The following is a 12,244-nucleotide window of genomic DNA, read 5'->3' on the forward strand; positions in this document are numbered from 1 at the left end:
ATAGAGATGGTTTATTTGGTTTTATTAAAATTAGGAGCCAAATGAGCCAATGCCTTATGGACAGCACTTCTGATGACTTCCTGTCTTTACTTAGAGGGACAGTTCACCCAAAATTGAAAATTTTGTCATAATTTACTCACCCACATGTTGTTCTAAACCTGTATGATTTTCGTTCATCTTCAAAGCACAAATGAAGATATTTGTAATGAATTCTGAGAGGTTTCTGTCCCTCCATTGACAGCCTAACGATCACTTTCAAGGCCCAGAAAGGTATTAAAGACATCATTGAAGTAGTCCATGTGATACCAGTGGTTTAACGCTAACTTTGTGAGGCGATGGAAATGCTTTTAATGTCCAAAAAGCAAAACAAAATAAAACAAAAATAACGACTTTATTCCACAATTTATTCACTTCTGCATTGGCACCACAATGTATGCAAGTTGTGATGATGCGAGACCCGTCTCGGTGTCACCTGATCCTTCAGAAATCATTCTAATATGCTGATTGGGTGCTCAAGAAACATTTTTTATTCTTATCAATGTTGAAAACTTGTTCTGCTTAATATTTTTGACACATTTTTTTAGGATTCTTTGAGAAAAGAATTGAAAAGAACAGCATCTATAGTGCTGTCAATCGATTCAAAAAAATCTACTAATTAATCGTACATTTTTTATTAATCCCACCTAACATTAAAGTTTTTAAATATACTTTTATATTGCAATAATTTCACATTCAATCTTCAAATTAATGTACAAACAACATAAAAAATTATTTTTAATATTTGTTTAATGGCATCTTTTTTTATGACTGAAGGCCAGGACTGATAGCAATACTACTGATGTCTCTATAAAATTGTTTTTCCCCCTAATATTTAACCATTGACTATAGCCATTCAACATTACAGTATAATTAAGAGCTATCAATTTTAACATTTATTAGACTTTAAAAAATAACATCTAATTTAGTGAACTTAAAACAATCTTCACATAAACCCATTATAATAAAGGTCATATTTACCTGTGCCCTTCAACAGAAATATATAGAAATTGAAATGATCAAGCAGTAAATTCTAAATTAAATATTGATGAATCCTTAAAGCTATAAAAGTTATTGATTTGCTCTTTTTTTTCTTTGATGAACAGAAATCACAGCAGCTGGTTATTAGGTTGTTTTGGCTGCTATTTCTTTAAGAGCTGTCGCTGCAGAACATGACGTGTATCTGACATGCGTCATATTTTCTCTCAACTCTCTTTACCTTTTCTGACCCACTTCAGGTCTTAAAGTCTCAATAATGAGCTGACGAGTTGAATCGGGTGTGTTAGATGAGGGAGACAGTGACAGTTTGGAAAACCATTTCAGAGACATGTTCTTAAATGTGACTCATATAAAATATATTACATGCATGCACAGTTTTAAGGCAGCTTTAATCGCCTTTTTGTTAACTTCATGACTTAACTGACCACGACATTGCATGTACATAGTTTTTTTCGCGCTTGGATATGAAAAGATACAGGCTACAGCGTGCACCTTTGTGCGTGCAATTGAAGTGCATGCGCTGCGAGCACAAGACCATCAGAGCGCTCGTTTGACTCGCGCCTGTCTCCTGTTTGATGTGGTCGTAAAGATGTTCTGCAACTGAATAAATGCACTTCTTGTCAAGAGAAAAAGTGACAGAAACAGCAGTTGTGAGTGGTGGCCAACCCTAGCCCCACCCCAGCGTTAATTGCGTTAAATATTTAAAAAAATTAATCACCTGCATTAACGCGCTAATTTTGACAGCACTATTATAAAGAACATTTTGTAACATTTTAAATGTCTTTGTTGTAACTTTATCAATTTCATTCATACGTGCTGAAGAAGAATACTGATATCTTTCAAAATTCATTTCTTTAATTTTTCTTAATTTCCTCCTTTCCTTCTAAAAGCCAATCCAGCCGGAAACTTCTACTTCAGGGAACAGTTTAGTACAAAACTCTGCTGTTCCTCATACAGGAACCGTTTGTGGAGCTCATACTGTTTGAGGTGGTGTGTCTAACATGTTTTGTGCACATTGGTCTTGTGATGCCCTATTTGTGATGAATGAGCTGCACCACATGGTCATGACTTCCATTTTATAGGCTATGAGAGGATAGTTTGGAAAGTTTTGAAAAAGAAGAAGAAAACAGAAAATAAGAAAAAAAACATATTGCGTTTGATCACAGGCTACATGCTGATTCCAAGTGTGGTACGATTATACGATTATTACGATTATACCAGTGACGACGGTGTGTGATTATGAGTTCATGACGTGTTTCTCATTTTGTTTGTTGTATGTGAAGTGGGGGATCTGCGGCCTTGTCACCCTCCTCTGCTGTTGCCATGATAATTTGGCCCATGTGGGTTTAACCCTGGAGGCTCCATGACGAAGCCTGTCTCCAAATCTGGAACATGTTAACAGGTCACAGAGCCAAACAACTTGCTTTCTCTTCTTTAGTGTTCCACAGAAGAAAGAAAGTCACACAGGTTTGGATTTTGGAACGACACGAGGGTGAGTAAACGATAACAGAACTTTTCATTTCTTTAATGATTGTTTCCAAACAGGTTCCAAACTATGCACATCTGCCATTATTCAGAAAACCATGCTAAAATGCCAAGTATCCTCAACAGCAAAAAATAAGAATGGGTTTATCTGTCACTTAGTTCCAATTTCAGGACCACTGTGCTGCACAGCCCCGCCCACAGAGAAAACTCATTGGTCCAAAATCCTGCTCTTCATGTATATTAAAGAACATATATTATATGATAACTAGTCAAGTTACACAGAAAAAAACATAAACAGGGTGCCATGTAGCAAGTCATGTCTTATTATGATTAACTAAAACTATATTCAAATAAAATTGAAAACTGTTTTCTGTAATAATTATTGAAATAATATTATTGAAATCTTTCAAAAAATAAATTAAAATGAGAAATGTTGCCTAAATGTTTACTAAACTGAAACTGAAATAAAATAAATTGCAGCTATACAGAAATACAAAAACTAAAACTAAAATGTCAAAAGCAAACAAAATTACTAAAACTAACATTAAAATGAAAGTCAGAAATATAATTTTTGTTTAATATTATTAAATACTCTAAAAATGATTTAATAGAATAAATAATACTACTAAAATAAAACTGGAAAAAACAAGATACAGTATGTGCTCTTCTTCTGTAGCCATTCATATGAATGGCTTTGACAGAAGAAAGTACTGTAACAACAAAAAATGACAAATTTTTCTTTTTGGCTCTCTATGCATTTTACATGCTGACACTCAGAACGAATCTACAAGCTCTATTTCAAACCCACAATCCACCGCTACGACAGGCCAACTAGACATAAAACATAGACCTCTGAGTATCCAGCCAACTGTCTACACACACCGACTAATACTGTTTTAAAACCACAGGTTCATATTGCATGCCCATCCACAGGTAATATTTTGCCTATTCAGTTGTGATTTTCTGATTTATATTTTATGAGCAACATAATCTTTTGACCTGCTGTAGTAAACGCAGTCATAAACCTCTCTGCCCTGCCTCCGCTCTCAGCGAGCTGGCACTGCTCGAGCCAAAGCATTTACCAGCTATGCATCAAATTACAGACGAATTACGTTTCAATTGCTTTAACAAGCACTGCAATCCAAACAAACAGAAGAGGTGAGGAGTAAACTGGCTAATAAAGATGCAGGTATGTGTGTCAGATACACAGTAAAAATGAATGTTCAGAAACATAAGAAAGTAAATAATATAGTAAATATTACTTGTTTATATACACAATTAAAATGTATATATGTAAGCAATAAGGTATGAGAGGCCGTGATGTATCGTGAATAAATCACGGCTGAAGGGCGTTGTTAGGCACGACGCGAAGCGGAGCTCTTATCTTCCGCTGTGTCATTTATTTTTTTAACACCATATATGATATTTTCTCACACACATACATCTGCTTATCTCTCAGCATATGAAAACGTTTGTTTTCCGTCTTTTAGTTTTAAAACAGACTGATTCGCGGCACAGCACGAGTTTACAAGCGTCATTACAGTGTAAACTGATGGACATAGCTACAGAATCATACCTGAAACAGAAAACTAATAAATACAGTAATATTCCCTCTCACTTCGGAAAATGTAGGCTTCCACACAGACGCACAGACACATCAACATATCTCTGCATAAGAAGCGTTTATTAGACGAGGACTCAAAATTAAAGATGAAAGATGCAACATAACGCCAGCAGGGGGTCACTCATACTTCTTTAAATAAATAACAAACATAAAATACATAATACATGAAACAGTTTTGATGCTATATTATTGATTGTTTATGTTGCTAAGGGTGGTTGCTAAGGGTGTTGCTCAGTGATACACAGAACCATTGGGTGAAGCGGTCATAGCCATGTTGTATCGTGAATAAAACACAGCTGCTGACCAATCAGAATCGCGGAATGGAACTAACCGTTTTATAAATATATTTATATTTATTGGCATATATATATATATCGGCATCTGTGGTTCCATGAAGAAACTTTAACATCCATGGAAACTTTTCATTGCACAAAAGGTGAAACCTTCTCTTTTGGAACCCTTATTTTGGTAATTTTGGTACTTTATGTATAATATTCAGTTCATTATAATTAACCACACAGAAATCAATATTTGTTGCTCAACAGTAGACATGTTGAAACCAATTTCCATGTGCAAGCTTAATTAAACGCTACATATAGATTCACAAAAACAGTAAATCGATTAAAAAACCTCTCCACAAAACTGACCACTGTTACTTTATTATTTTACCGAATTGATATCCAGCCAACTAAAAACTTTAGATGTAACTAGCCACTTTTTTAGTTGGAGAAACCTTGGTTTTCTTCATAATATGTTCCAAAAATATATCATGTCTTGAAATGTGTCCAAGTCACAAAATTTCTCCTACAACTGGAAAGAAAAAAAAAAAAAACTTACAGCTGCATACATCAATTTAGGATAATGATACAATATAATCTTCCCTACTTTTAATGAAAGAGAAATGCTCAATATGGATGAAGCGGACTGGAGCCTAATGAGCAGTTCACCCTGAGGGCTTTGAGGAAATGGGAAACCGATGGAGAGAGAAAGAGAGAGGAAGAGAGACAGACAGAGAGTGCTTTTATAAATGTTATTAAGCTGTTCACAAATAACTACTAGTAGAAATAGCAAACAACAACAACATAACACCGTACATGAATTTGTAATTCAAAATAATAATAAATATTCTGGATTTATGTGTGTGTGTGTTTGTTTGTGTGTGAATGAGATGCAGGATGTTGTGTTAGGAGTGTGTGTTGAGTATGTGTGTTTTGTAACTGTTATAACTGCACCCCAGGCTGGGATATTTGGGATGGCTGGAGACGGGTTGTCATGGTGACTAGTAAATAGATGGAGAGTGTGTTTAGACTGAACCTCAAACTTTGTCCCAATGTGTTTACACCCTCCCTTCACACACTCACTCCATCATTCCACTTTTTCTCTCAATCCGCTGTTTTGTTTTCCAGACTCTCATTAACAATGTTCAACATCAACCTGACAGACAAACGGGGAAGAAAGAGGTAGGAAAGAAAGAGAGGGGAGAGAAGGAGAAGAAAATTGCACAACGTACAAATATTATCAAGCTATTAACTGTGCAAGAAAAAGACTATGTAAGGGATGTGTGTTTTCTCTTTAGTCAACACACACGCTCATATCATCAGGGAGATGTATATTTGTCCTTAATGGCACATGAATGAACACATCTGTATAACAGCTACATTCTCGAGGGTCCATGGGCCAGTAGGCAAGCAGTCTTAAAAAACATCTGGCTTAGTGAGGACATACACAGAAACATGGTTTCTGTCTTCTGGATGGATTAAGTTTCTTAATATTTTTGTATTTTTTTCAATTACCGTATATAGTGTACAAATAACAAAATTCAAGTAACAATTTCTTGTTTTGAGCACAAATCTAACAAAATATAGAGGTTTATGTTTAAAATGCGAAAAGAATGTTAAAACCAAATAATTTACAAAAATTGGTTTAGATATTAAGAAAAATAAACAGTTAACAGTTAATCCTGAATTATTAAATGTAGATGTAAAAGATAAACTCTGGAAACAAGTCTAATTTTGTAAATAAAAAATATATACTTTATCAGTTTCATTTATTTATTAAAAACAACAATACTGTGAAAAATTGAATTATTGATATGTAATATAAATTATAAAATTTACTGTTTTCTATTGTAATATATTTTAAAATGTAATTTTTTATTGTGATCGCAAAGCTACATTTTCAGCAGCCATTACTCCAGTCTTCAGTGTTACATGATTTTTCAGAAATAGAATTCTAATCTACTTTTGATTTGGTGCTCAATAAACATTTCTATTTTCTACAGTAAAAATACCTTTTTTTTTCTCAGCATTCTTTGTTGAACAGAATCTTTTGTAACATTATAAATGTCTTTACAGTTACTTTTGATCTATTTCCTTGCTGAATACAAATATTAATTGCATTAATTTCTTTAAAAAAATCTTTCTGACCCCAAATTTTGAACGTGTTTATGCACTCATCTCTGGTGTCATTACTGAAAAAACTGATTCAAATGAATCTCCTTCAGTTTTAGCATCCTGTTTTGGTTGAACAGGATCAGGAGATATGTGTGTGTGTGTGTGTGTGTGTGAGATGCATTGGCAGGTGTCTCATACAGGACCTGAAGTCTCAGCAAACTGACAGTGCTGTTAAATATCTGGCTATTAAAAGGCAAACTGATATGCTATCTTACCCTTTTCTCACCCCTCTAAAATCCTCCTTCCTCTGTCCTGCTCATTTATGTTAATGCGCTGAAGGATTCAAGCTCTCACTGAAAGTTAAGGCCCAAAACATATGCAAGTATGCAAGAATACAAACTCTGCACAAACATATGAACACAAGCCCAATTTTATGTGTTGACAAATGCATCAAAATCCGATTTATAATGCAACTCAAGTTTGTATTGAATTCTCAGCGCTGCTTTATTTTTTTACGTCAATTTCTGCCATGGTGGCTGTATAAGGGTAATCATTTGAAATGAAGATTGCTAAGCAAGTTAGTTAAGTTTAGGCTGGTAGTTAAGACTGTTGGCAGGTTTATAGTTTGCTACCTGAATGATAACATATCTGGTTTAATGGCACAGACATTTGAAGGAAACCCTATCGCTCCCTTGAATACTGAGGTTTGTTACTGTAACTGTAATGCAACAAAGCACATTATACACCATATGTCTATAATGTAAGTATGTACCACACACTTGCAAAGCATTACGCTTTCACGTCATCATACTACTACTGTATGTTTCACTCATTCATTCATGTAGACATTACATCATATCAACAGAGTTGATGGCTCTTACGTTTGTGTCAGCTACCATTGGGTTTCCCAGGTCACAAACCACAACTCTGGTATCATTCTCTGTCCTGTGCTCACAGTTCAGCCGCTGAAGATCCTGAGACAGAGAGAAAAAAAGATGTCAGCTCTTCATTATTTAATGTATGATAGCTGCTTTGTTGAACTACATGCTGAATGTCTAAGGAGCACGAACAGAAGCATAATGTACCTTCAGAACAAAAAATGTAAAAATATTTTTAATATTAAATAAATTTTAAATATTAAAATAATAAATAAATAAATCATGAATAAACTGAATAAAAATTTTTTTTTAAATGTGCATGACATCACTGAAAACAAAACCGGGCAATAATAAACCCAGTCAATAACTAGCATAAGCCCATGAACACAGGTCTCTGGAGGGTCAAGAGAGGGACGGAGGAAAGGAAACGAGAGAGAAAGCACATGATGAATTCCCTGATAGTAATCACATCATACATCACTGAGGCCCTCCCCCTGTCATCTCGTCAACCCCCTACATCAGTCTCTCTTTTCTTCCATCTCCCTCCTCTGGCAACCACTTCCTCTCACCAAAACAGAGTCAAACCGTAACCAGTCTGTTCCCCGAAGAGCAGCTAATGTACTTGTGCAAATTGCATTAAGAGCCACTCTCAAACACGTGCTGCAATTACCAGCTATACACTGCATCTGTTAAACTCATAACTGACAGACAGAGCGCGATCAGATCTTTTGCGGTCAGTGCCACAGAGCGCCAGTGTCTCATGCGGGAAGACGCAGTGATGCATGAACGGGATGATGGAATGACTGAATGACAGCCAAAGATATGAATGAAGATAAGTGAATGCAGGACTGTATGAAATGAGATAAACAGTCTGTTAGATCTCAGCAATGCATTACAGAGAACACCTAGACATGAGGCATGTTTTAGACTACGGTTAATAAGAAACCATACCCATAATTAGATCAACATTCACTGCATTCCTGCCTCATTACAACATCAAAGACACTGTAGCGCTCATGTTTGTGTTTTTAACCGAGTCAGAATGGATTACAGATTTAGCATTTTACCATGATGGATTTAAAGCTATTTAGTAAATCTGATATTTCACAAGACTCAGCTCAGACTGAGCTCACGTTACACTGTGTCATGACCAGGTGCAATGCGATAAATGTCATCTTAGTCTTGAACAATACAGAATGATAGATAGAACTATAGAGAGAATGATAAATAGACAGACAGACAGACAGAGACAGATAAATAGATAGATAGATAGATAGATAGACAGACAGACAGATAGATAGATAACCTATATTGCATCTAATATTCATATTAAATGTAAATTATTTATACACTATAATAAGCAAAATGAACTTTTCTGGAAGAAGAGAATACAGTGAGTGAGTCATAATCTAAACACAGCAATGAGAGTCTGAGACTAAAATAAACCTTCTATAATCAGAGCAACTATAAATAAAAGACATCACACAAAAGACTTTTACTAAATGCAGTATTAATTAACTTCTACATCCAATTGCCCACCCAGACCCACATAAACACACACACACATTAACCGCTTTTCCACTATCGGGCCAATGCAAGCCAGGGTTAACAGGCCAGGCAGAGCCAATAGTCTCCAACTTTGAGCTACATGGCCAAAATCAAGTTGTGTGGGACAAACGTCTCACAACACCACCATTTTACCAGTGTAAGCATGTACACATACAGTATATGTACAGTAAAAAAGGATAGTGGGTAATGTTGTTTACCTCACGTCTGCGCTCCACACCAATATAGTCTGCCTCTGGTGGGAGGGTCACATGAAGCTCCGCCTCATACGCCCCCTCGCCCTCATTGGCTGCATTAATGGTCAACATAAGCAAGTTGTCATCACCGATTATAAGTTCAGTCTGGTCCCTATAAAAAATAAATAACCAAACCTGCATTTAAAATCACTTCTTATATGAGGCCAAAATCAAAGAATGAATTGCTATAAAACATAAACAACGGATACATGATAGAACACTGCACATAAAACAAATTCTCAAACAATGGCACACACATGTACTGTAATGACGTACTGCATCAGACCCATTGACTCACATTTTAGCAGACAGTTTGAGATCTGGGATGCACATGTTGTCTTCTCCACAGTCCAACAGGATGTTTGCCTAAGGAAGAGGAAAAAAAATATCTTCTCTTTCCGTTTTTTGGTTTATTTGTTCACTGAATTGAACTTATGTTTTACTTTCTCTCTACTTAACTGTTTATATCAGACAACAAGATGTTGTCTTGTTTTTCATAAAAAAAGAAAAAAAAGAAACTTATTTTAAATCCTGCATGTCAGGTTGTTCCAATTGAATTATTAAAGTACACATGAATGCACACATGCAGCATTTCACAAACAATGCGAATTATTCATGTTGCATGCAAACCTGCTCATGGTGGAAGGTCTTGCTGTAGTGGTCCAAAATTGGCCGCAGCTGTAGGCCAGGTGGAGGAGAGTTCTGGTCCAGACTGTAGTTTAGTGTCACGCTGATAGGACTCAGTTTATCTCTGAACTCTCCCTCATCCTACACGCAGACAAAGGAGGATGAGACAAAAAAAAGTGGATTGCAAACAGAACTGAATTACTTTTCCTCTCATCCTAGTTTCACTTTTTCTACTCTTTTGATTATCTTCATCCTTTTACATCAATCTGTTTCCTTTACATGACAGAGAAAAATCACAGCTGCTGTATAAGCATGCTTGCCTCAGAAGGCCAAGGGCAATAAATACAATCATTTAATAAGTTACGAGGATTTGAGAAAATATGTTTATGTTTCTGAACAAAAATGCACAAGGATTTGTGAAGGAAAAGCTTATGAACACAAAAGCTGCCAGGCTGTTATAGTGTGATGCTGCTGCATAAAAACACACACATTATTTGCACAAATTAAAATTGTTATGCACACAAATATTTTCTCCCCCCCAAAAAAAGAAAAAAGAATTAACTGCTATTCATCCCTATAATTTTTCTAAAATCATTAACTTAAAATGAAATATAGAAAATAATTATATATACACACACACACACACACACACACACACACACACACACAGTGGTGTTAAAAAGTTTTTGCCCCCTTCCTGTTTTTTTTGGGGTTTTTTTTTTGCATATTTGTCACAATTGAATGATTCAGATCATCAAACAAATTTTAACCCGAGTAAATACAAAATGCAGTTTTGAAATAATGATTTCATTTATTAAGGGAAAAAAGCTGTCCAAACCTGCCTGGCCCTACGTGAAAAAGTAATTGCCCCCTAAATCTAATAACTGGTCGTGCCACCCTTTGCAGCAACAACTGCAATCAAGCGTTTGCGATAACTGGCAATGAGTCTTTCACATCGCTGTGGAGGAATTTTGGCCCACTCTTCTTTGCAGAATTGTTTTAATTCAGCCACATTGGAGGGTTTTCAAGCATGAATGGACTGTTTAAATCATTTCAATTGGATTTAAGTCCAGACTTTGATTTGGCCACTCCAAAACCTTAATTTTATTTTTCTTGAGCCATTCAGAGGTGGACTTGTTGGTGTGTTTGGGATCATTGTCCTGCTGCATAACCCATGTGCGCTTGAGATCACAAACTGACGGCCGTACATTCTCCTTCAGGATTTTCTGATAGTGCGCAAAATTCATGGTTCCATTAATTATGGCAAGTTGTCCAGATCCTGAAGCTGCAAAGCAGACTCAGACCATCACACTACCACCACCATGTTTAACTGTTGTTATGATGTTCTTTTTATGAAATCCTATGTTGGTTTTAGGCCAGATTTTGGTAGGATGGCCACTCCTGGGAAGGTTCACCACTGTTCTCTTCACTGTTCACCCAGTTTTCTTCATTTGTGGATAATGGCTCTGACCATGGTTCGCTGGAGTCCCAAAGCCTTAGAAATAGCTTTATAACCCTTATTAGACTGATACATGTCAACTATTTTGTTTCTCATCTGTTCTTGAATTTCTTTAGATTGCGGCATGATGTGTTGCTCTTTAAACATGCTTTACTTCGTCAGACAGGTTCTATTTAAGTGATTTCTTGATTCAACAGGTCTGGCAGTAATCAGGCCTGGGTTTGGTTAGTGAAATTTAACTCAGCTTTCTAAAATAATGTGGTTAATCACAGTTCTTTCAAGATTTACCAGGAGGGGGCAATTATTTCTTCACGTAGGGCCAAATAGGTTCGAACAGCTTTTTTCCCTTAATAAATGAAATCATCATTTAAAAACTGCATTTTGTACTTGCATTATATTTGTGTAATATTAAAATTAGTTTGATGAGCTGAATCTTTGAAGTGTGACAAATATGCAAAAAATGTAAAAAACAGGAAGGGGGCAAAAACCTTTTCACGGGACTGTGTGTGTGTGTGTGCATATATATATATATATATATATATATATATATATATATATATATATACACACACACACACACACACACTATAATAATAATAATAATTTATGTTGCTGGATATTTGTGAAAATATAACAACATTTAAAAAATTACAACTTTTTATTTAATAATAATAATTATATATCAGTATATCTAAAATAATAATAAATTGTATTATTCTTATTTAATAATTTCCTGTTTCTAACTTCTGTTCTTATGTTGTTGGATGTTTGTGCTTTACATCTACAATATATCATAGTGACAGGTCATGTTTCCTGAGATTTTATCAGTCAAATTGAGTTGGCGAATAAAAGTATTTCCCATGGCCTGTGTTATCATATACACACCCAGAAACACTTAAGACTGCGTTCAATTCCTGTGTCACCTAGGCCCAACAGAATTT

At 35.5% G+C, this 12,244-nt stretch overlaps 1 protein-coding gene across 2 annotated transcripts in view; it reads right to left on the reverse strand.

Annotated features, from left to right (window-relative positions):
* itga8 (integrin, alpha 8) overlaps positions 1-12,244 on the reverse strand; it is a 78,247-nt gene that overhangs the window by 21,340 nt on the left and 44,663 nt on the right. For both annotated transcript variants that reach the window (XM_058746891.1, XM_058746890.1), the window contains 4 exons: positions 9,848-9,985; positions 9,516-9,583; positions 9,182-9,329; positions 7,419-7,511 (listed from right to left, as the gene is read on the reverse strand). In XM_058746891.1, coding sequence (XP_058602874.1) covers positions 7,419-7,511; positions 9,182-9,329; positions 9,516-9,583; positions 9,848-9,985 — 447 coding nt within the window. The remainder of the gene's footprint in view (positions 1-7,418; positions 7,512-9,181; positions 9,330-9,515; positions 9,584-9,847; positions 9,986-12,244) is intronic.

This window comes from Onychostoma macrolepis, chromosome 16, assembly GCF_012432095.1.
Source record: "Onychostoma macrolepis isolate SWU-2019 chromosome 16, ASM1243209v1, whole genome shotgun sequence".
Taxonomy (NCBI): domain Eukaryota; kingdom Metazoa; phylum Chordata; class Actinopteri; order Cypriniformes; family Cyprinidae; genus Onychostoma; species Onychostoma macrolepis.